Here is a 26,461-nt window from a genome sequence, read left to right as displayed (position 1 = left end):
CCCCAACAATTTTCTATTCCCGTGTATCGATTCACATTTGGACACTGAGGTACGAAAGGGAGGTAATAAAAACACCGTCCTGCGGCAAACTATCAGCCAAGGGTGCTCATGGGAAATCTGAAGTTGAGGCTGTGTATTGTATTCAGATATCCTCCAAAATTGAGCTCGAAACCCCTAAAGAAACTCACTCAAAAACAGCACAAGTAATAAAATGTCTGAACACTTCTAGTGCCACAGATCAGAATCAGACACTTCAAATGGGTCGTATTATAAGACGCCAGTCGAAGGGAGTGAAAGTTCACTGCAGTAGGAAAATGTAGCTGTAACTTTCAGAATTCAAAACATCAACATGAAAAAAATAAAAAAGAGTATGGGATCATACAAAATGCATGTTATTTTTTTATTTAGTACTGACCCGAATTAGACATTTCACATAAAATGTTTACACATAGTCCACAAGAGATAATAATAGTTGAATTTATAAAAATGACCCTGTTCAAAAGTTTATATCCCCTTAATTCTTAATACTGTGTTGTTACCTGAATGATCTACAGTTGTTGTTTTTTTTGTTTAGTGATAGTCGTTCATGAGTCACTTGTTTGTCCTGAACAGTTAAACTGCCTGCTGTTCTTCAGAAAAATCGAAAAAAATAGGTTTTTCAGCATTTTTTTGTGTTTGAATCCTTTCCAACAATGACTGTATGATTTTGAGATCCATCTTTTCACACTGAGGACAACTGAGGGACTCATATGCAACTATTACAGAAGGTTCAAACGCTCACTGATGCTCCAGAAGGAAAAAAACGAAGCATTAAGAGCCAGGGGGTGAAAACTTTTTAACTGAATGAATGTGTACATTTTTCTTATTTAGCCTAAATATCTTTTTTTGTTTGTTTTTGTTTGTACTGCCCTTCAGAAACTACAAGTTAAATTTAACCTGATCTTCAAATTTCAAAAGTTTTCATCCCCTGGCTCATAATGCATCGCGTTTCCTTCTGAAGCATCAGTGAGCGTTTGAACCTTCTGTGATATTTGCATATCAGTTGTCCTCAGTGTGAAAAAATGGATCTCAAAAAAAAAAAAAAAAGAATTTGTGGGACCTGAAGGATTTTTCTGAAGAACAGCGGGCAGTTTAACTGTTCAGGACAAACAAGGGACTCACTAAACATAACTATCAATAAATTCAACTCTTATTTTCTCTTGACTATATATGTAAACATCTTTTATGTGAAATATCTTTTTCAGGTCAGCACTAAATGAAAAATAACATGCATTGTGTATGATTCCTTTAATTAAACACCTCTGCAAGGTGTATGTAAACTTTTGACTTCAATTGTATTGTTGCTGATTAGAGTGGCTAAAGTTTATTTGTAACAAGTATTTGTCTGATCTGTTGGTAGCCAATAACAACAAATGTCATTTACATATCGAGGTCATATAGCTACATTAGCAAAATGGCCTGTTAACTTCTAATGGTCAGAAATAGACTGGAAACAGTCATTAAAAGCAAAATTATGATCATTTAAGTGCAAAAAACGTCCACTAATTGGTTGGGATTATGCAGAAACTGTCCATTCTGACTACTTTAAGCAAACAAATTTGAGAAAACAGAGATTTTTTGACTTTTCTTTTGACTAATTCATGTCTGGATTATTTCACATTGGTCAGCTGTGTGGCAGTTCACAGAGAAAAGCTCAGCTAATCTCTGCAATGTGTCACATCTATTAAAAAGGGTTATCATGATAATGCACTTACGTCTATGGCCTCAAATCCGAAACCCATTGAATAAAGAGGCATGAAAAAATTCAGATTTTCACATTTATTTTAGTTTTGTTTTGAAAACACTGTAAAAATGCAATCCTTCATTAGACTTAGTTTGTCAAATTATATTATTGTGCATTTAAAGAAATGATTCACCTAAAAAAAAAAATAACACTTCTGTCATCATTTACTCAACTTCACATCGTTTCAGACCTGTTTGACTGACTTTCTCATGTAGGGCACAAAATGATGTTTTAAGCTTCTCTTTGGCGTACAATAAAAATGATGTGACTGAAGTTTTCCATAAGAGTTATTCTGCTTTCAATGTATAATGTGCAAAAAAACATTTTAATACAGAATGTAAAAAAAAAGTATGCATGATTGACATTTGTATGGTAACTTGTTTCTGCCAAGGATTTAAAAAAAAAGGTAATTGTGAAGCCCATTTCCACCACTGAATAAAAAAAAGGTTACTGTGACCTTTTCTAAGAATTCTGACTTTTTTTCTCAGAATTGCATAATATAAACTTACAATTGGAAGAAAGTCAGAATTGACTTTTATTCTCACAAAAGTGAGTTTATATCTCTCAACTGACTTTTGTCACAATTTTGACAGTTTTTCTTAGATTTGTGAGATATAAACTCGAAAATGTGAGTTATAAAGTCTAATTTAGAATGCGAAAAAAGACTGATGTTCTCAGAATTGCAACTTATCACAATTACGTAAAAATAGTCACAATTGGAAGATTACTAATAGAATATTTACATTTATTATAAAAAAATAAAAGGGTAATGGTGACTTTCCATTTTACAATTTTGTCTTTTTTTCACAATTGGGAAGAATTTTTTTTAAATTGAGAGATATAAACTCATAATTGCAAGAAAAAAAGTCAGAATTTAAAGAAAAAGTAATAAAATATAATTACAGTTATATCTGTTATAAAGTTTTTATATCTCACAATTCTGACTTTTTTCTTGCAATTACCTTTTTTCACAATTCTGACTTTTCTCCACCATGGAATTAAAAATAAAAAGGCGATTGTGACCCCTAATCTTACAATTCTGACTTTTTTTCTCACAACTGCGAGGTTATATTTCACATTTCAGATTTTTCCCCCTCAAAATTACGTCTTTCCTCTTCCTAATTTTTAGATAAAGTCACAATTACAATTTTATTATTGTTACCCGATGTTGGAAACCAACTTTCATAGATTTGAGAGCTACATCACGGTGAATATTTAAAATTTCAGGTCATGTGGATTACTTCTGCCTTTTTATTTTTATTTTTAAAGAGAACCCTGGGTATTACGAATTGTATGGCTTTATATAACATAAATGATGTCTCTTACTGAAATATGTAGTACAAAACCCTTAAAAGATTTACATTATTAATGGTTTAATATAAATTTTGGACTATGGGGGGCGCCATTATTTCGATGACATAAAATGGTTGCATTCTATTATTAATAAACAAAAAAATTACATGATGGCCACAGCCACTGAAAGAACTTACAGTCAGTGATGGATTTAAGTGTAAGCCTAAACCAAATGCTGTACCATCGATTTTTCCCCACAACGCCCCTGGATGTCAAGGGAAATCCATGCTGAGAAACTCCTCCTCTCCCTGGGGCGTCATAACAAGCATCTGCATATTTACATACTGCCAGGATGGCATCTAGCGTTTCTTGTCGCTGCCATTTGTAAACTCATTCAGTAGCTGTGGTCTGCTAAAAGCCTCAAAGGCATCAGGGCTGAAGTGGAGAGAACAAACACGCAGGTCTTTAGGAAGTTTTATTCGTCCACAGGCATCTTCCCATTCTTTTCTCCTGTTTTTTTACATCGCTTCTCTTGTTTCCCTTCGACTGAAAATGATAACCAAAAGCCACACAATGTGGCATTGCATTAGTGTTTTATTTCTGAGTTGTGTTGCGGTAAAAATAGCAAAAGGTAGCGGGAGTAGACCACAGAGTGCAACCATTTGACGTCATCGACATAATTGGGCCCCCCATGGTCCAAAATATAGATAAAACGAAGTGGATCTTTTAAATAACGTAAATATTTAATGGGTTTTGCAAATATATATTTCAGTAAGAGACATAATTTATAAGTTATACTAAACCATGCAAGTCTTAGAACAACACAGGTTTGGAGCGACATGAGGGTGAGTAAATAATTTTTGGTGAACTACCCCTTTAAGCATTATTTTGCATACAAAATCTGTAGATTTTAAAACTCTCACATGGTACAGAAAGTACAGACATCATCCACGTATGCTTTAGTTTTCACAGTGTGTAAGAGAGCTGCTACTACGAGGCTTTATAGCTAAACTAAAACACATGAACGGAAGCAGTCACCTAGCTTCAAGCAACCTTAACTTCATATGTCGGGGTGCTGCAGTGAAAACGCTAGGCCTTCCCTTTCTCCACCTCCATCTGAGTGTCCTCCTGAATGCTGACGGCTGTGCCTGGCTGACAGCAGCTTAGCTGATGCTCCTTCCAGTCCTGCAGAAAGACAGATCCAAAAATGAAGAGCCTGCACCCGCTGTGATATGATGGTGAATTCTAGGGCTGGACTTACCTTCCGCTGACAGAAGCCAGAGCAGTAATGGACTTTATGGCAGCCTGTACACTCGCTGGACGCCTCTCGACCGCAATTCACACACGTGTGCTGAAACGCAGAAGAGAACTAGTGTTACTATTAATGCTTTTAAAAGAAACAGTCTATCAAAAGTGAGTACACCCCTCACATTTCAGCAACCATTTTAGTATAGACACAATTTTCATAATTTTCTTAGTACTCCTCACCAGGGCATCTCCACACATGTTAGACACCATCTGAGCCAAACAAGTATCTTATAGTCTCATCAGATCACAGGACATGGTTCCAGTAATTCCTGCTATTGGTTGTCTTCAGCAAACTGTTTGCGGGCTTTCTTGTGAGCCAGCATCAGATGAGGCTTCCTTCGGGGACAACGCCTATGCAAACCGACTTGTTGCAGTGTGACAAGCTGACCTTATACTTCTGCAACCTTTAAAGCAATGCTGGCAGCACTCATGCATCTGTTTTTTGAAGCCAGGTTATGCACCTGATGCACAGAACGAGTGTTTAACTTCGTTGATCGACCCTTGCAAGGCCTGTTCCAGATGGAACCCATCTTGAAAAAACCTCAATATGACCCTGACCACTGTAGTTTAACTCGGTTTCAGGGGGTTACTGAACCTCTAATATCCTTGGCCATCTTTGTGGAGAGCAACAACTCTAATTCTCAAATCCTCAGAGAGTTCTTTGCCTTGAGATGCCATGTTGAACATGCAGTAGTCAGTATGAGAATTGTACTTATTCCATGGAATGTCTGGATACTGGATTCTGATTGGCTGGCAGGTGTGCAGTAAAACCGTTTAATGCACAGGTAGTTCCAAGTCAGTTTAATCACCGTTCTATATTAATGCGCTGCTTTAATTGATGCACGCAAAAGCACAGAGAGAGAGAGAGAGAGAGAGAGAGAGAGAGAAAGAGAGAGAGATTGCATTGCTGCGCACATACATAAACGTCTTGTCAGCGTTTGCCTGCGATCCTTATTAAAATATCCTAGATACTATATCGCTACATTATATTCCTCAGCAACGGGGTAGTAAAGCTGCTGTTTTTGAATGAATCGTTGTTTGTAGAGAGAGACGCACAGCATGCAGGCAGGTAATGTTACGCACACACACACCTGTCATCTCTCTTGCCTTCACACTCTCTCTTGGTCGATCGATAATCTACTGAAATAAATGCTAAATTTCATTCAAATAAATGTGATTTTACCGGACTATTTAATCTCTGAGTCTGATTTGAAGCGGCCAAAATGCTAGTGCTGCGTGTCATAACTGACGAAAATAACCGTCTTTTTTATCCATTCAGTCAAATTTTGCGCAGCAAATATCAATCCTAGTTTTAATTTGTCTATAACCATGGAATAAGCGGGTTAATCAATGGCTTGCCGTGCGTTAAAGGATTTAAAGGCCTCCACGTCGTGCATTTAAAATCCTTTAACGCATGGCAAACCGTTGATTATCCCTTACTGAATGCACCTAATTTTAACAGCTCTAATACAAGATACACAACTTTGTATGATCCTGTCATAAACATAAACATGATGAAGGGGACATGTGGCTTTGCATGGTTAAACAACATACTGCTGTTATCACTTAGGGTGTACTCACTTTTGTTGCCAGCTATTTTGACAATAATGGCTGTATGTTGAGTTATTTTCAGAGGACAGTAAATCTATTCTGCTATACAAACTGCACACTGACTACTCTAAAATATATCTAAGTTTAATTTCTATAGTATTGTCCCTTGAGAAGATATACTAAAATGGTTGCTGAAATGTGAGGGGTGTACTCACTTTTGTGAGATACTGTAAATGTGCCTGATTACTATTTATGTCAAAAATTATGTCAAAAAAACATGAATATCAAAGCAGTAAAGTAAAAAAATAACAATGTGCAATTGAGTAAATAATGCCAGAATGTTCATTTTTGCCTCAACGCAGTCTAGCATTTCGAACAAGCAAAGACTCTGGCATGTATTGGCGTTTTCCTGTGGAGTGTCTGTGTGTTTTCAGCCCTCCTGCTTTTCAGCTGCAGATTCTGATAGTCCTGCTTCACTCTCTCTCTGTCACATCTGAACCGAAGCACCTGCCAAACACAGCGGGCGATGGTGTGTGACGGTCAGTGTTTCTACACCGGCCCTATCGCGACACACACATCTGAGAGTGCCAACTACATCAGCAGAGCCCCACATGAGCCATGTTATAAAACTCTAAGGTCTGGTCCATTAAATCTGATGAGCTACTTTCAGTACCCTGGAGAAATAAATTCATATTATGAAATGTATGTGTTGAATACTTTTAGTATTCAAATAGCTGCTTTCTATTTGAATATATTTTAAAATGTTATTTATTCCTGTGATCAAAGCTGAATTTTCAGCTTCATTACTCCAGTCAGTGTCACATGATTTCAGAAATCATTCTAATATGCTGTTCAAAAAACATTTTTTATTATCAATATTTAAAACTTCCTTGATGAATAGAAAGATCCAAGGATCAGCATTTATCTGAAACGAAAAGCTTTTGTAACATCACACACTATACCATTCAAAAGCTTGGAGTTAGTATATGTTTTGGGAAAGAAATGATAGAAATTAATACTTTTATTTAGCGAGGATGAAAACTGATTAAAAGTGATGATAAAGATATTTATGTTACAAAAGATTTCTATTTCAGATAAATGCTGTTCTTCTGAACTTTCTATTCAACAAAGAAACCTGAAAAAATTCTACTCAGCTGTTTTTAACATAATAATAACATTAATAATAAATGTTTTTGAGCAAATCAGAATATTAGAATGATTTCTGAAGGATCATGTGACTGGAGTAATGATGCTAAAAATTCAGCTTTGAAATCACTGGAATAAATTACATTTTAAAATATATTCAAATAGAAAACACTTATTTTAAATTGCACTGTTTTTGCTGTACTTTGGATCAAATAAATGCAGACTTGGTGAGCAGAAGAGACTTCTTTAAAAAACATTAACAATCTTACTGTTCAAAAACTTTTGACTGGTAGTGTATAAAACTAAAACCATATAAAATCATTACTTAAAATATTAACTGAAATAACAAACTTAAGCTGATCGTTAAGGCAACATTTATTCCTTTTAACTAAATTTAAAGTACTAAAATAGGTACTAAAACTAAAACTAAAAACAGAAACTAATAAAAATGACAAAAACACCACAAAATAATTAGAAACAGAAATCGATGATATTAAAGTCTAATTCAAATATGAATAAAACTATATTAGTATGTTAACAATAACAAAACACTGATATGATAACAGATAAAGAGTGAGAGAGAGATTCACCTTAATGATAATTTCAGTGATTTTCCCCTCAGGTTCTTCACTTAGTGACAACTGACTCTGAAAGGACTGTGAGAGAAAAAAACGAAAATATGATGCTTCATATCCACCTTTTTCTTCAACGTTCTTTAGCCGCTATAGGGAAATAACGAGAAGAATACATGCAGTAAACGGTAAAACTGTTTGCACTACAAACCAGTGTGTTCATAATTAAGATAATACAAACAAAATGATATGGTAAGATGCAACAATTTAATTTTTGATATTTTTAGAGCTTTGGTGTTGCCGACTTTACACTTTAATCTTCTACTTGTTTTGCTTTAAGATACATCAATTTGCAATATTAAGGAGCAAAACCAGTCATAAGGGTAAATTTTCTGAATTGAGATTTATATATGATCTGAATAAAAAAGTTTTTCATTGACGTATAGTTTGTTAGGATAGGACAATATTTGGCCGAGATACAACTATTTGAGAATCTGGCATCTAAAGGGTGCAAAAATATCTAAATATTGAGAAAATCGCCTTAAAAGTTGTCCAAATGAAGTTTTAAGCAATGCATATTACCACTTTTCATATGTTTATCGTAGGAAATTTACAAATTATCTTCATGGGACATGATCTTTTCTTAATATCCTAATGATTTTTGGCATACATTTTTTTATAATTTTGACCCACGCAATGTATTGTTGGCTTTTGCTACAAATATACCCATGCTACTTATGATTGGTTTTGTGGTCCAGGGTCACATTTAATATACACAGCTCTATGAACTAAATATGCAAATATGCTTCACTTTCACTCTTTTTACTGAAGTAGTAAACGTTACATAATGGATAGTTGCACAATTGATTTGTTTTTTAATTGGTTTGTCTTAAAGCATGTTAAAAACACCAGATAAACAATGTTAAAAGCTAGAATTTAACCACACGCAGTGTTGGGGGTAACACATTACAAGTAATGTAATCAGATTACTTTTCCAAGTTACTATTAAAGTAACATTACTTTTTAATTTAATTCAGCTAAAGTAAATATCTGAGCTACTTTTTCAAATAGCTCAGATGAGAAAAAGTAACGTAAAAGTAAAAGTAACGATCCATAAAAAGTAACTAAGTAACGCAATTAGTTACTTTTTTTGCATTGATGCAATAAAACGCTGACCAAAGGGGTCTTAAAAGGATTGGTGTACTTTCAGAACAAAAAATTGCCGATAATCTGCTCACCCCCTTGTCATCCAACATGTTCATGTCTTTCTTTCTTCAGTCGTAAAGAAATTGTTTTTTAAGAAAAAACATTTCAGCATTTTTCTCCATATAGTGGACTTCAATGGTGCCCACAAGTCTGAACTTCCAAAACGCAGTTTAAATGCAGATTCAAAAGGGCTCTATTTAAGTTATTTTCTAAAATAAATTGACAATTTATATACTTTTTAACCTCAAATGCTCGTCTTGTCTAGCTCTGCGTAAACTGTGTATTCCGGTTCAAGACAGTTAGGATATATAAAAAAAAAACTCCCATCTCATTTTCTCCTCCAACTTCAAAATCGCCCTACATCGCTGCAGAAGAACCAACCCTGTGTTTACAAAGTAAACATGCAAAGAAGGTCAGAAGCCATTTACAAAAAAAGGTAAAACAGCGATACAGGGCGATTTTGAAGTTGGCGGAGAAAATGAGATGGGAGTTTTTTGACATGCACATCACAAAAGTGTATCAATTTTACATTTTTTCAAAAAAAATAACCAATCATTTCGATAAATAAGACCCTTCTTCCTTGGCTGGAATTGTTTAAAGCCCTCTGAAGCTGCATTTAAACTGCATTTTGGAAGTTTAAACTCATGGGCACCATAGAAGTCCACTATATGGAGAGAAAAAGCATTATTTCTTTACGACAGAAGAAACAAAGACATGAACATCTTGGATGAGCGGGTGAGTACATTATCTGTACATTTTTGTACTGGAAGTGAGCTAATCCTTTAACACTGACCTGAGAGCAATTTTGTGGTTCTAATTGTCTGTGTGAAGTATTTGTATCACCTCTTTCCTGACGCTGCTGTTCTTCTCCGGGCTGATGGCAGCATGTGCTCCGCTCTGACTGGCTTGTTTGGCTTGTGCGATGAGGACTTTGAGTTGCTGGACATTGCTGAGCAGCGTATTGGCCATCTCTTCCAGGTAAAGCCACGTCCGCTGCTCTGCCGTCTCTAGCCCGTTCATGAGCGGCCCCGCCGGAGAGGGTTTAGAGTGCACCATGGCCTGCTGAGGGACCACGGCCAGCGCAGGAAGGGTGGTCAACACTGAGGAAAAAAACACATATTTGAGATAAAGCCTAACCTACGTCTCCTGAGTGATGAAAGACCTCGGAGCGATTAAATGTTCCTCTGGGATGTCATTTTGTAGAGGTGAACCGGCGTCCTGACAGGTACGACCTTGTCGAGTACATTTACAATCCGTCCTCATCTGATCTCTCTTTAACCCTGACCCAGATTTCATTTTAAAAGATTTTTGTTCTAAAAAAGGCCAGGCGGGTTCGGAAATGTGGGCCGGATAGACAGGAAAGGACACGCTCGGTACCGGACTCGACCCAGACGAACATCTCATGTTGACTACATTGCTCTCCATTAAATCTCAATGCCGTCTAGGAGAAACAATTGATCTCAGTTGTGTTTCTTTGTTTACAGGATGAAGCATACATGAACATGGCTCAAAATAAAATGTTTTAGTTCAAACATCTCCCATAATTCAACAGATCTTACATGGAAATTAGATCAAAACATCTGCTAACTTAAACATGACTTATATCTGACAAAAAAATACTTGGGTATTCATACTAAGGGACTCAGGTTATGAGAGAGAATATAAATCGTAGCTTTTATTTTTGGCCTTTTTGTCACTTTTATTAATAGGGATGGTGAAATAATGAGTAGAAGAGGGCAAAACGGAATCGTGAAATGCCACAAGCCCAGATTTTTCATATTGCAACTTGCGATAAGAATTGCAGTTATAAAATTCTATTATATATATATATATATATATATATATATATATATATATATATATACACACACACACACACACACACACACATACATATATATATATACACACATACATATATATATATACACATACATATATATATATATATACACACATACATATATATATATACACATTTTATATATGCAAAATAAAAACTAAAATAAAAGTATAAAAACAACATACACTTATGAATATATAAATAGATATATTGTGACTTAAAATAAAATAAAATATAAACATTTTTAATTTTAGTTCCTAAAATACTACGCTTAAAACAACATTTCCTATTCATTTTAATATTTTTGCATTAAAATAAAACTGAATTAAAATAATAAAATAATAACTATATTCATCATTTTATTTAGTCACAACAAATATATATATAGATACACAAATTTATTGTGACTTAAAATTAAATATAATCAACATTTTTATTTTAGCTAGTTCGTAAAATATTATGTTTAAAACAAAATTTCCTATTAATTCATCCTATTAATGGTTGTACTAAAATAACTAAAACTGAAATAAAAATTATAAAATAATAAGAACTATTCATATAAATATATTAATATATAATATAAATTATAATATATAATATAAATTTGATCTAAAGTCACAACAAATAGATTTATTAGATTAAATTAATAGTACATTTTTTAAGTGTAATATTTTAAGAACTAACTAAAATAAAAATATTTATCTATCTATCTATTGATTTATTATTTATATTATGTGTATGTAGTTTTTATTCACTTTTATTTCATTTGTTTTTATTTTGGTAATTTTTTTTTTTTTTTCATTTTTGCTCAAGTTAAACAACAAGCTCATTTTTTCTTTTATTGTTTTATTAGTCAACTATAATAAATGTATATAAAATTATATAAAAATATATAATTATTTTTCAGATTTTTTTATTTGGTTTAAATAGTTGTACTGAAAAACAAAAAAAAAACTATATATAGATTTGTAAAAAAAAAAAACACTTCAATAAATTTATATAAAGTTTTTATTACCTGAACTAAAAAAAATATATATATATTTACTATATACAGTACAGACCAAAAGTTTCAAATGAATGAGAAGGTGTGTCCAAACTTTTGGTCTGTACTGTATATTTTTCTGTTTAATACAGTTTTTACTCTACATTTGTGCAGTTTTCAGTGGGTTAGTGATATTTTTTAAATATATATAAATTAATAAATAAATATTTTTTAAATGGGTTTTTATACAAAAACTGCTTTTTTTTATGTCAAATTCACTTTATAAAAGACCCACGTTTCTAACTTTAATTCATGGGGTTAACATGGATAATTTCACATGGTTTAGTGTGAAGATTTTTGCCCATCTTTTGGAAAACTTTGGAAAAAAGTTTTAAAAGTAAAAAAATAACTTTTACCAGTAGGTGGCTGCAGAGCTCCACTATTTGCTATTTGACCACCTGAAAGATATTTCAGTTTTTTCAGTTGAATTCATATCTACACACATACACACGTACATATATATATTTTTATTTTCCTTGACCTAAAGAATCCTGAAAGGTGGATTCGAGCTCACGGTGGCTACATGAGCAGCTCAATATGTCTCAGCATGTACATTAACCACTAGGCCACTGCTCCTTCACCAACATTTTATAGACGGAAAAATATATACCCAATTTTCCGTGCCAGAAATGAATTTTCTCTGTAATATTACGGTCCAAGGCTGTGGACAACCTTTTTTACGGTTATTTTCTTGAATCAGTCCGAGCGAGTCGAGGTCAGGATGTTTTGAAAGAGAGGTGCCGAAGCATTTCGGACAGAGATAAAAAGAAGGCGAGAACGATGATTTCCTGAGACACAGAGCACAGTGGTGGATCAGTGACACAGAGCCGCTTTGAATCGGAGGTCACACTCCCTGGAGCGAAACAACTACACTGGACGACTGCCCTCGACTTCAGAAATAAACCTTCAGACAGAATCCAAACCATGATCCTTGCTCTTAAAAAGAGAGCAAAACAAGAATAGAAAGACTTTGAACAATGGATATGAAGTGATGTATGGAATCAGTGGCTGTCAGTGTTTTCTTGTAGTTTTGTACTTAAAGAAACAGTTGCAATTTTTTCTGGCCTTAAGTTTAAGTACTTCAAACACCTTGTACCTTGTACAAACCCTGTAATTAAAATGCCAAAGAATTCATTGGATGATTTAATTGAATATTTATTTATTCTTATTTGACATAACCTGCTGACATTGTTCACAATAAGGCGAGTTCATGTTTTTTTTAGACTTAAAGGGATAGTTCAGTCACGTCACATGAGCACGCGCTCTGTCGTAGAATACGCAAACATCGTAAGCAATATGTCGCATGTATAGGACACTCATTGTTAACATAGTGCACAGAGATTGTGGGTATAGCGGCTGTTCAAAATGGTAATTACTCGCGCATATCCTGATTGTTTAAACCGATTTAAAGCTAAAAGATTACGTTTGCTACGTTTCGCAAACTCATCCGGGACTTTTCACTGATTTCCCCTTACGGCGTTTGCGTATTCTACGCCAGAGCGCATTCACATGTGATATGACTGATGCCAAACTCGTGCTCATGACAGATGGACGTGGCTGTGTATCAAAGGTAAAAAATGATATAAATACTGTTCAGTTTCTCGCAAAAACCGATCGTTTCGTGTCTTAGGACATCAATGTATCATCACGAGCCGCAGGGTGTAATTTGGATTTGTCTGTGCATGTTTTTGTTTACTTTTAAAGGTTTGGTGCCCATCCACGTCCATGATAAGGCTGGCAGACTGCACCGGTTTTCATTAAAAATCTTCGTTTGTGTTTTTCTGAGGAAACAAAGTCACCTACATCTTGGATGCATTGGGGGTAAGCAGATAAACATCAAATTTTCATTTTTGGGTGAACTATCCCTTTAAGTCTTCAAGTGTTTTTTTTTTAAGTTAAGTCTTTAAACATAACACTGCACAGAATGAAATGTCAAATTAGCTAGATGTCCTAAAACAACATTAAGTGAATCTAACGGCATTAAACATTTAATTAATCTCAAAGGTTAACGCTCTAGCTTCAGCAGAACTTCTGCACACAGCGGCACTTCTGAAGAAATAAATTAATTATTAGTTTAGAGGTGTGATGAAGTCTCCCGACATTTGCTCACAGGATGGGTTTGGATGCTCCAAGCGTGACCCATATCAGGACAAACTCGACGTACCCTCTGTCCTACAAATGTGCCATTTAACAGAAGTCACCCCAACTGGACAGGTTACAAAAACGCAGAGCAACTCATTATCAGAGTCTCACGCTGCGCTCAAAACGGTCTCCGTCTCACACAAAAGGGCCTAAAATTAACAGCCCTTTTGTTTCCAGCCAAAAACAGGACAGAAAGAGGCCAATCCTGGGCTTCATAGGGGGAGAGAGTCCCAACCTCAGATGGCACGATCACAGACCGCCGACGGACCAGTCAATGACCCTCTGATGCAAATTGCACACACAAAAATGCGAGCTCTCTGGCAGAGCTGTAATCTGATTGGCTGCTTTTACTCATCCAGTATACAAGTGGCATCCAGTTATTATACACTTATTTTGTATTTTGTAATGCCTCAACTTTTGCCCATTTTTGCCATTGCATTGGCATTGCAGGTATTATAGTGACTATATATTCCCAATACGCACAGAAAGTCTGCACAAAATCCATACTGCATACTTGCATTTGGTTATAGTTATTAAAAAGACCATTCAACTATAGTGTTTGTGAAGGCACTGCTCACCGGTTGTGTTGGTGAAGACGTCAGCGGGCGCAGGACTGTCAGAGATGATGGCTGCTGTCTCTCCTGATGCCGTTCGGTCAAAGGCCAGCGCGCCTGATGTGGTGATCTGTCCGGACGGAGTCACTGTAACTGAGAGGAGACAGACAGTCGTGAGCCGTTTCCGGTGTCTCCTGAGAGAATTACTCACTTCTTTATCTTTATGAGACGTCAGATGGTTCAATTTCAGAAAGCTCACAACAGAATCACACATGAGAGTCATAACCACTGATATTAGAAATATCTATATATATTTTCATTTAATTTTATTTTTTTTCCTCATTAATGTTAGCCTAGAATCTAGACGCGCCCCTAGCGGCAGCAAATTACATTTGCTTCCAAGGTCAGTCTAGTTACTCTCAATTCACTTAAAATTCCGAAAAATCCAAGATGTACCAGGCCAATCACGAGTCGGTGGGCGGGCTTAACATGATGACGCCTGAGTCCTGACCTGCGACCATAAGTTCCGTCAGACATGAATTCCTGATTCTGTGAATTACGCGTGGAAAACTGAACAGTATTTATATAATTTTTTACTTTGGATACACAGCCACGTCCATCTGTCCTGAGCAGGAGCTCGTTACATGTGAACGCGCTGTGGTGTAGAATACGGAAACACCGGAAGCGATCTGTGGCGTGTATACGACACTCATTGTTCACACAGTGCACAGAGATTGTGGATATAGCGGCTATTCAAAATGGTAATTACTTGCGTTTATCCTGGTTGTTCAAACCCATTTAAAGCTAAAAGATTACGTTTGCTTACGCAAACTCATCCTGGACTTTTTCACCGATTTCCCCTTCCGGTGTTTGCGTATACTACATCAGAGCAGGGTGTAATTTGGATTTGTCTGTGCATGTTTTTGTTTACTTTTAAAGGTTTAGTGCCCATCTATGTCTATTATTTGGCTGACAGACTGCACACTGTGCACAGTGCACTGATTTTCGTTAAAAATCTCCGTCCCTCTGACTACGTCACCTGACAGACTAAGTCTCTGATTGGTTATAGCGCTATCCTATTGCGTGGAGAGGAGTTTGAAAGACAACCGTTTATCCCACCCCTCCGGTTGAGCCCTGTGTATGGAGAGTGCCCAGACCCTACATTTATGTGGGTCTGGCTTGCCAGGCTACATTAATGTACAAAAAGGACACCATTTTGACAGAAAAACACAGAATTGTTGACATTTTTGCAGATTTATTAAAAAAGAAAAACTGAAATATCACATGGTCCTAAGTATTCAGACCCTTTGCTGTGACACTCATATATTTAACTCAGGTGCTGTCCATTTCTTCTGATCATCCTTGAGATGGTTCTACACCTTCATTTGAGTCAGCTGTGTTTGATTATACTGATTGGACTTGATTAGGAAAGCCACAGACCTGTCTATATAAGACCTTACAGCTCACAGCGCATGTCAGAGCAAATGAGAATCATGAGGTCAAAGGAACTGCCTGAAGAGCTCAGAGACAGAATTGTGGCAAGGCACAGATCTGGCCAAGGTTACAAAAATGTTCTACTGCACTTAAGGTTCCTAAGAGCACAGTGGCCTCCATAATCCTTAAATGGAAGATGTTTGGGACGACCAGAACCCTTCCTAGAGCTGGCCGTCCGGCCAAACTGAGCTATCGGGGGAGAAGAGCCTTGGTGAGAGAGGTAAAGAAGAACCCACAGATCACTGTGGCTGAGCTCCAGAGATGCAGTCGGGAGATGGGAGAAAGTTGTAGAAAGTCAACCATCACTGCAGCCCTCCACCAGTCGGTGCTTTATGGCAGAGTGGCCCGACGGAAGCCTCTCCTCAGTGCAAGACACATTAAAAAGCCTTACTTCTAAACCGTATATGTGGAGAAAACCAGGCACTGCTCATCACCTGTCCAATACAGTCCCAACAGTGAAGCACGGTGCTGGCAGCATCATGCTGTGGGGTGTTTTTCAGCTGCAGGGACAGGACGACCTGCAATCGAGGGAAAGATGAATGTGGCCAAGTACAGGGATATCCTGGACGAAAACCTTCTCCAGAGTGCTCAGGACCTCAGACTGGGCCGAAGGTTTACCTTCCAACAAGACAATGACCCTAAGCACACAGCTAAAAGAATGAAAAAATAGCTTCACAACAACTCTGTGACTGTTCTTGAACGGCCCAGCCAGAGCCCTGACTTAAACCAAATTGAGCATCTCTGGAGAGACCTAAAAATGGCTATCCACCAACGTTTTTCAGTTTTTCTTTTTTAATAAATCTTCAAAAATGTCAACAATTCTGTGTTTTTCTGTCAATATGGGGTGCTGTGTGTACATTAATGAGGAAAAAAATGAACTTAAATGATTTCAGCAAATGGCTGCAATATAACAAAGAGTGAAACATTTAAGGGGGTCTGAATACTTTCCGTACCCACTGTATATATACAAAAATTTAAATAATGTACCTTTGTATATTTATATGATCACTTAAAAAAGGGTTAACTATTTTGATGCAACCATAAAAAAATGTTTTTTTACTTATATATATATTTTTTACTTATATATTTTATGTGTATCATTTATATATTATATTTTTTAACATAAGTGTATTTATATTGTTTGATTAAAATAAATAATACAATTAAAAAATAATTTAAAAATACAAAATAAATAAAATAATAATAATAATAATAATAATAACAACAAATAAAATCCAAAACCAAAATTCATTATTTCTGCACCTGACTAAAATATGCAATTAATAACATTAAAAACATGCTTCAACCAGATGCAGAAAATGAGGCATTTCGTTTTTTTTAATGTATTCTTTTTTTATTATCTATTTTTAATTTATTAATTTGTGTATTACATATTATTTGTTTTATTATAGTTTTATTATTATTGTTTTTATTATAGTTTATTATAGAAAAAATGCATCAGCCAGATCCAGTAAATTATGTACTTTTATTTCTGATTTTTTTTTACATTTATTTAGTTTTTAGTATTTATTTTTTATTAATTTGTGTTTTTTATATTATTTATGTATTATGTATTATTAGTTTTATTTTAGTCAGAAAAAAAGATGCATCAGCCAGATTCCACTTTTTTATTACATTTGTTTTTTATATTTATTTTTATTAAATTGTGTATTACATATAAGTTATGTATTATTTATGTGTTTTATTTTAGTCCAAAAAAGATGCATCAGCCAAATACAAAACATTATGCACTTTGTTTCTTGATTTTTTTTTAAATGTATTAATTTTGTTTTTTTATTATTTAGTTGTATTGATTTATTAATTTGTACTAATGTTACATAATTAATTAATTACATATTATTAAATATTATTTATGTATTAAGTATTGTTGGGAATTTTTTATCAGAAAAAAAAGATGCATCAGCTAGATGTACAAAATGATGCACTTTGTTTTTTGAATGTATTAATATTGTTTTTTATTATTTATTTGTATTAATATATTAATTTACATTTTCTTTATGTATTATTTATTTGTGCTTGATTTTAGTCAGAAAAAAGATGCATTAGCTAAATGTAGAAAATGTCTTCTTTTTATGTATTAATTAATTTAGTTTTTTATTGTTTATTTTTATAAATGTATTATTATTATTTATTATAAGTATTATTATTATATATTTATTTGTGTATTACATTATATATTATGTACTGATGCACTTTGATTTTTAGAACTTATTTAATTCCTTTTTTTTCTATTTATTTTTATTAACTGATTTATTTGTGTATTATTTATGTTTTCTTTTAGCCAGAAAGAAACTGCATCAACCAGATGCAGAAAATGATGCACTTTTTAAATTAATTTAGTTTTTATTGTTTAATTAATTAATGTACTATATTATATATTATGTATTGGTGCACTTTAATTATTTTTTGTTATTATTATTTATTTTTATTAACTAATTTATTTGTGTATTATATATTATTTATGTACTATGTATTATTTGTTTTTTTTTAGTCAGAAAAAAAGATGCATCAACCAGATGCAGAAAATTATGCACTTTGATTTTTTAATGGATTAATTTAATTTATTGTTTATTTTTGTTAATGTATTCATTTGTCCATTATATATTATTTATGTACTTATATTATTTTAGTTATTTAGTATTTTTAAATAATTTATTTCAGTGTATTATTTTATTTATTTTAATGAATTTTAATTATTATACACATGTGTGTGTTGTTGTTAGTTGCTTGCCAGCGCAAAAATTATTTTAAACAAAATTATTCTCAATAGGTCATGGTGAGTTAATTAAGAAATTGCATCATTTATTTTCATTTAGCTGCAAAATGATTTCTCAACAACAGCTGGTCACAGGAGACACGTTGTAATCATTCAACTGACAACTGTCTGGATGTTAATATTGGTAATAAATGTGAAGAGGCACAGAGGAACATTATGACTCTTACATGTTGCTCCAGGAGCCAAGGTGATGTTCTTTGGAGACTGAACTTCCTTCTTCTCAGGAGAAGCTGCCCGTTCGCTGTCCTTCTTCCTTCTTTTATAAGGGACGAACAGTCTGACGGGGCCCGTCTGTAGGGCACCACAATCCAGAATTAGTCTCTAGAGCCATATGATGACATCACGACTGAGACTTCAGACATTACAAATTACCATGGAGATGTTCTCTCCCCCGAAAGAGTTGTCCTTCGCACACTGGAGAAGAAACAGGCAAAGAAAGAGGAGCTTGGTATTATAAGCTGAATACTTTTTCATTTAAGACTGTCAAAAACATAAATTGCTGTTTATTTTTATATAATATTAATATTAATTTATTTATAAATAAATAGCTTGGTTAAAGGGGTCAAATTATGCTTTTTCACTTTTTGAACTTTAGCCAGTGTGTGGTGTGTATGTTTGGGCATAAAAAACTTCTACAAAGTTACAAATCTCAAAGTCCACTCCAAAGGGAGATATTTCTTTTTTTAAAAATCCCTTTTCAAGAACCACAACGAAACGACACAACGTAAGTCCCGCCTACTGAGATTTATTTAATTTTATTATTTTATATTACTTTTAAAAATACTATTATACAATCATTTATAAAACACATTTATATATTTATATTTTTGAGTCACTCGAAAAAGGATTAAGGATTAACATTTGCATTATTTTATTTCTTAATAGATTTTTTATTAATATTTTTGATTAGTATGCATGTTATTTACATAATATTAATATTTATTGATAAATTTATTGTTTTCTTAAATTAATATTTTAATCTATATTAATATTTAGTTTTGCAATGAATTTATATTACTTTTAATAATAATATTTATATATAATTATTGGTGTTATATAATGATAATGTATTATATATAAATTATATTATTATACATGGTGTAACTTCAGAAAGCTTGCTATTTAAATTATATATATATATATATATATATATATTTTTTTTTACATGTCTTGCTTAATTATTTTGATGTGTATTAAATTTATATGTATTTTTTTCATTTATTTTATTTCAAAGTATACTTTTTATTTATATTTTTTCATTATTTTTGTCTTATTTTGTATTAAGACAACGATACATATTAGCATTGTCATTTTAGTTGTACTTTGAAATGAAATTATAATTATTTTATTATATAATTTTAATAAATATTTTTTTAAATATTACAATAGCAAATATTTTATTCAGCTACAAAATATATATTTTTATTTAGAAAATAATAATAATATTTTTTATAATAATGATGATGAAACCTATATATATATATATATATATATATATATATATATATATATATAGTTTTTTTTTATTCTTTTATTTCAAAGTTCAAATTTTATTTAGATTTTTTGTATTATATTAATATATGTCTGGCTTAAATATTTCTATGTGTATTTAATTTATACTTAATTTATACTTAATATACTTTAATTTATGTATAACTTAAATTATATTATTAAATATAACTACTATTATAAAATACTTTATAGAAATCACATTTATTTATTTACATAACAGTTTTATTTAAAAGGGTTTACTATATAGACAGAATTTTATATATACATTTTTTTTTCTTTTTTTTTCAAAGTATAATTGTTTATTTAGCTTTTTGTATTACATGAATATATGTCTTGCTTAAATATTTCTATGTGTGTTTAATTTTTATTTATTTAATTTAAATGTATTTATATTTAAGAATTATTATTTGGTAATTTTTTTAAGTATAATTTCTATTTCTATTTCCTTTGTATTCATCATTTTTACCATTTTCTTTAAAATAATTTCACGTCTTTCGTCTGAGTATGTGATAACCCAGGTCAGTAGTATGTTTATTGTGATTATGATTTATAATTTAGATTGAGTCACCATTTCACTCACTGTAGACAAATCATCACAGCAGGCCGCACACGTACAGGACGCTGCGTGAGGGTTCAGGATGCGCTCCTGTCAAAACACACACACACACACACACACACACACACACACACACACACACACACACACACACTCCAGTCAAATACAGCAACAGGTCTGGGCTGTTCTGCTGAAAGAGTCTGTGGGGATTTTTTGGGAAAGGGTTCCTACTGTGAGCTGTATGTGTGTGCATATTCTGTTGTGATTATGTGTGTGTGTGTGTGTGGTCTCCAAAGGCCGGTCTGACCTGAATGAGACACTGTAGAGGTCGGCCAGCGTAGCGGATGCTTCTCTTCCAGTCTTTGCTGCTCGCTCTCCCTGACATACCCTCAAACTCAGTCGGGGTGAACCAGTTATTGTTGTGTTTGATACAGCGCCCTTTGCCTCCTGAGGTCAAAAGTTAAAGATCAGTTTCTGGCTGTGTACCAGCCCTTATATTATGTATCCAAAATAGGAATGAGTGTATTTTTAATCATGTTACAAAGAAAACCGTACGCCAAGCAGCCCACATTGTTTGCTATTTTCAAGTGGATTTCCAAAGTGTTCATGTCAGTTAATAAAGCACAACTATTCATTGTTAGTTCATGTTAGCTCAGGTCAGTTAAATGATTTTAATACATGCAATTAAATACATTAAATACAAGTATTTTAAACGTGTTAGTTCATGTCAACTAACGTAGTTAACTAATGTTAACAAATGGAACCTTATTGTATAATGCTCTTATTTTTGTGTATTATTTAATACTTTTATAGAATCATTATCTACTGAATAATTATTATTATTAATTATTTGAGGTGTTAATTTAAAACCTGCTGTGAGAACTTTCCATGCCGTTTTGTACAATTAAAAAAGTAAAATAAAAAAATTGCAATTATAATAATAATTGTTATATGATTATTGCTACGAATTTTACTACATTTTTTTGTAATGATATAAAAATGAGAAATATTACTAGTGTGATATTTCACTGGTAAATGAAAAAATAATACTAATTATAACAACAATAACAATATTAATTTATAATAATTTAAATGTTTTAAAAAAGTAAACACAGCAAAAAATATTATCATTGTCATTTTAGTTGTACTTTACAATTAAATTATAATTTTTAATAAATAATTTTAATGAATAAAAAGTTTATTTTATTTTTGAAATATTACAATAGCAATATATCTTATTTTGTTATTGGGTAAAAAATATTATCATAAAATTATAATAATAATAATCATTTATATAATAATAATAAAAATAATAATAATAATTGTTATTATTATTTGGTTTATAGCCATATCATATATAATCACATCTGACTAAACTGTGCAGCCAACAAACAAAAGTTTTTATGTGTGTGTGTGTGTGTGTGTGTGTGTGTGTGTGTGTGTGTGTGAAATATTACAATGTACAATATATCTAATTGTATATTAGGTCATTTTTAAATATTTATTTAGAAAATAATTATAATAATAATAATAATAATAATAAATAATAATAAATAATTATTTTCCATAATAATATTATTATTTTTGTTATTATTTTATAGCCAGTCAAACACAAAATGTTGACCAAATTGTGCAGCTCTTTTTTTTTTTTTCAGAAAAAAAAAAAATACTATTATTATTATTATTGTTATTATTATTTTGTGAAATATTACAATAGCAATATATCTTATTTTTTATTTGGTAATTTTTAAATATTTATTTTAAACATAATAATAATAATTATTATTTTATAGCCATATTTATATATAATCACAAAATATTGACCAAATTGTGCAGCCCTACAAACAAGCACAGCAAACCACATGTTAAAAATTTATTTTTAATTACATTTTTTATTTAAAGTGAAATATTATTTATTTGCTATTTTTAATATATTTCTTTAGAAAATAATTATAATAATAATAGTCTTTTTTTCTGACAAATTACAATTAAACCCCCCAATCTTGCAATGAGCATACTACTGTGTAATGCGTAATGTAAGTACACAAATTAGGATGCAGCTGTTGTTATTGTCAATACCATCTTGATAGCTTTTGATTTTGATTTCCTGCACACTTACTAAGAGCTTTATGAACACACAGCTGAAATAGTTTTAGTGGTGTGATGCCCTCTAGTGTTGGCTGTGTACCTGAACCCAGTCTGTTTTTGTACAGAATCCCGCTGGTGTTCCTGCAGCGCACTGGCAGCTCGTTGTCATAAACCGACGGATCCCAGTTGTACTTAGAGACGTCCTTATCATGCCCAGACGTCAAAGGGGTGCTCGGGGTTTGAGGACCTGAGAGGGACAAACAGACACACATACAAAAATACTGCATTTCATTGAGTTTACGACTAGTTTTATAGTCAATTTTACCAGGTGTTATAGGTGTCGCAGTGCCTTTTAGCCCAGTGGCGTCCACGATGCTCCCATCCGTGTGCACCACGATCAGCGTGGCCTTCTGGGTACTCAGACTGTCTCCGATCTGAAGCGTGGTTCTGCCCGTCTACATCAGTCAGGTAAGAAATATTTAATATGATGCTATTATTTTGATCCAAAACATGCCTGTCTTTACTTTTACTTCAAATGATTACCATGGTCATTTCCAACTAAAAGTATAGTACTATCTTTGTTAATTGCAATAAAATAAAGATTACTTGAAATTAATTATAATAATGCCAACAATAACAATAACATCAATAATAATATTTTATAATATTTTATAATATTATTAATAATATTTTATATAATAATAATAATTATTATTATTTAATTTGTAGCCATATTCATATATTAATCACAAAATTTTGACCAAATTGTACAGCCCTACAAACAAGCACAGCCAACAAGTTTTTTTGTGTTTTAAATCTTTTTTTTCTTTTTTTTTCTTTTATAATTTTTTTTTTTAAATATCACCATATAAAAAATATATTTAAAATATATATATACACACACATATTAATGTGATGTACTAAAAGGACTGCTAAAATGAATAAATTCATAAAAAAACTATTAAAAAAATTATAAATAAAATCATAATATAAAAATATTATATAGTATAATATAAGATATACAATAAAATATAATATATATAATTAAATTATAGTTAAAAAAAATTTAAACTAATAATATATCTAATATAATATAGTTTTAAAATATATTATATATAATAAAATACAATATATTATATTATATTATACATAATATATAATTATCTAAAAAATCATTATAATTATGTAATTATATTTGAAAAACATAAATGAATACAAATGACAAACACACAAAAATACTAAAGCTTTAACTAAACTTAATAAAATTAAAATATAAAAAAATTATATTAATAATAAATTATAAAAAAAGAAAATTAAATAAATTAAATGTATAAATATACTTAATATAAACATATTGTATAAATAATATTAATACAATTATAATTTAAAATGAATAATAAAATGTAATATATATAATATAAAATTAAATTATAGTTTAAAAAATAAAAACTAATAATATATCTAATATATATATATATATATATATATAAAATAAAATACAATATATTATTTTATACACAATATATAATTGTTTAAAAAAATCATTGTAATTATGTAATTATATTTAAAAAAATTAAATGAATACAAATGACAAACACAAAAATACTAAAGCTTTAACTAAACTTAATAAAATTAAAATATAAAAATAAATTATATTAATATTAAATTATAATTAATCATCAATTAATTAATTATCACTCATTTATTTTTAAAATATAATCATTAAAAAAATACTAAAACGAAGTATACACACATACATATACATATATATATATATATATATATATATATATATATATATATATATATATATGTATATGTATGTATGAAAAAAATATATGAAATATGAAAAGTGAAGTGTTTTATCTTACAAGGACGTGTTCAGGGATGGACGTTGCTGTGGCCACTGTGGATGTGAACACAGTGTCATCTGAACTCTGGACGTCCCCAACAGTGACGGCTGTCACCTCTGCAAAAATCAAAACAAAACAAAAAAAAATTATAAATATATTTAAAAAATATATAAAATATTTGTACTACTTAAAACAACTGACATATTTGAATATATATTAAAATGTAATTTATTTCTGTGATCCAAAGCTGAATTTTCAGCATAATTATTCCAGTGTCATATGATCCTTCAGAATCATCATTCTAGGATGATTTACTAAATTATTATCAAATTTTATCGCCACTTTTATAAAAACTAATAACAATGTTAAAAACATTTTTGTAACATCAATGTAAACATTGAACGTTGTTCAAGAAAAGAGTTTGATGTGAGGAGAATTGTTTGTTTCCCCAAAACAAAAGATTACAGTATTAACGTTGGTTAAACAAGCCATGTGCTAATCCGTAAATACAGATAAATATATATATATATATATATATATATATATATATAATTTGTTAAAATTACCGAATGATGTGGACTGAAATCGATTTTCAAAGTAATCAATAATCAATTATTCGTTATGAAGACAGTATCAGCTGAAGCACATGCGCACACTGACCCGCAAACGCCGTTTCGGCATCGTCCGGGTTCGGCAGAGATTCGGCGATGTCGATGTTTCCCGCTTCTCCCATCACAGTCATCGTGGCGACTTCGGCCTCCGATTCGGTATCCGAACCCACCGCCTCTCCCGCAGACGCGCTCTCAGACGCGTCGCCCAGCTCGAGTGCTTTCGCCGCCGGTTCAGTCGCGTCCATTTCAAAACAGCGGCGCACGAAAGCAGCCGAAATTATCCGAAGGATTGTCGAGGCGAGGCGCGCGTCCCTCGCGATTTGGAAACGTGCAGGTGTCCAACAAGCTCCTAGTCAGCTCGCACGAATAAATAAAGGATTAATTCAAACGATTTTTTAACTCGGGTATGAAAGGAAAGAAAATGGTTGCAGGATAATGGCCTCCGAGTGCCTTTACTGGGGACGAGGATCAACAACACAGGAAGGAGAGCAAGCGGAAATTACCGAATCAAAACGGAAATTACCGAAGGAACACGACGTAGCACGAAACTACGCTCGACAGCGGACGTGGATTTCAGTCAGAGTACGCAAATGTAGATTTCTTCAAACTGTTTCAAGTTTTGCGGCATTATTATTTGAAATCTTTATTTTAATCCTTAAAGCAGCTGAAATGAACGCCCTAAAGAAATGCAGTCAGAAGAAAACTACAAAACAATTTTAGATGAATATAACATTACAATAAAGTTATAATATTAACTATAAAACAAAATACTTTTATGTATAATTGTTAACAAATAAATAAATAATTTATAACAACTGTTAAAAATATATCAAAGGAATTAATTTATTTTATTTATATATATATATTTTTTTTTAATATTATAACCTTATTGTAATGTTATATTAATTTAAAAATGGTTTAGTTTTCTTATCACTGCAAATTTTTTACCATATATATATATATATATATATATATATATATATATATATATATATATATATATATATATATATAATAAATTAACTTAAATTCAAAAGGAAAAAAAAGTCAGAAGAAAACTGCATTATATAGACAAATATAACATTACAATAAGGTTATCAATATTGAATA

The 26,461-nt window shown here is 31.9% G+C and overlaps 1 protein-coding gene across 2 annotated transcripts; it reads right to left on the bottom strand.

The window, feature by feature from the left end:
- Positions 1-1,803: 1,803 nt before the first annotated feature.
- deaf1 (DEAF1 transcription factor) lies at positions 1,804-26,175 on the bottom strand. 2 transcript variants are annotated; one of them, XM_073831772.1, is made up of 13 exons: positions 25,401-26,175; positions 24,759-24,856; positions 23,213-23,342; positions 22,988-23,134; positions 21,107-21,246; positions 20,812-20,889; positions 19,104-19,145; positions 18,899-19,022; positions 14,465-14,593; positions 9,703-9,959; positions 7,672-7,737; positions 4,338-4,427; positions 1,804-4,261 (listed from the first exon to the last, which is right to left on the bottom strand). In XM_073831772.1, exons 1-13 carry the CDS (start codon positions 25,594-25,596, stop codon positions 4,166-4,168), a joined length of 1,593 nt encoding a protein of 530 aa, XP_073687873.1. In that variant the 5' UTR covers positions 25,597-26,175; the 3' UTR covers positions 1,804-4,165. The 2 variants fall into 2 exon arrangements, with proteins under 2 accessions (XP_073687873.1, XP_073687874.1); XM_073831773.1 differs by having other exon boundaries at positions 20,824-20,889.
- Positions 26,176-26,461: the final 286 nt, after the last annotated feature.

Source organism: Garra rufa, chromosome 25, assembly GCF_049309525.1.
Source record: "Garra rufa chromosome 25, GarRuf1.0, whole genome shotgun sequence".
NCBI classification, from domain to species: domain Eukaryota; kingdom Metazoa; phylum Chordata; class Actinopteri; order Cypriniformes; family Cyprinidae; genus Garra; species Garra rufa.
Note: the sequence above shows the minus strand (reverse complement) of the source record. Positions and strands in the feature narration are given on the sequence as shown.

Excerpts from the sequence above, each read along its gene's own strand:
- deaf1 (XM_073831772.1), bottom strand. The coding sequence starts at position 25,596 with ATGGACGCGACTGAACCGGCGGCGAAAGCACTCGAGCTGGGCGACGCG. Across the intron at positions 21,247-22,987 it reads CAAAAACAGACTGGGTTCAG|GAGGCAAAGGGCGCTGTATC; the intron begins GTACACAGCCAA and ends TTTTGACCTCAG. Across the intron at positions 14,594-18,898 it reads CTTGGCTCCTGGAGCAACAT|TTACAGTGACTCCGTCCGGA; the intron begins GTAAGAGTCATA and ends GTCTCCTCTCAG.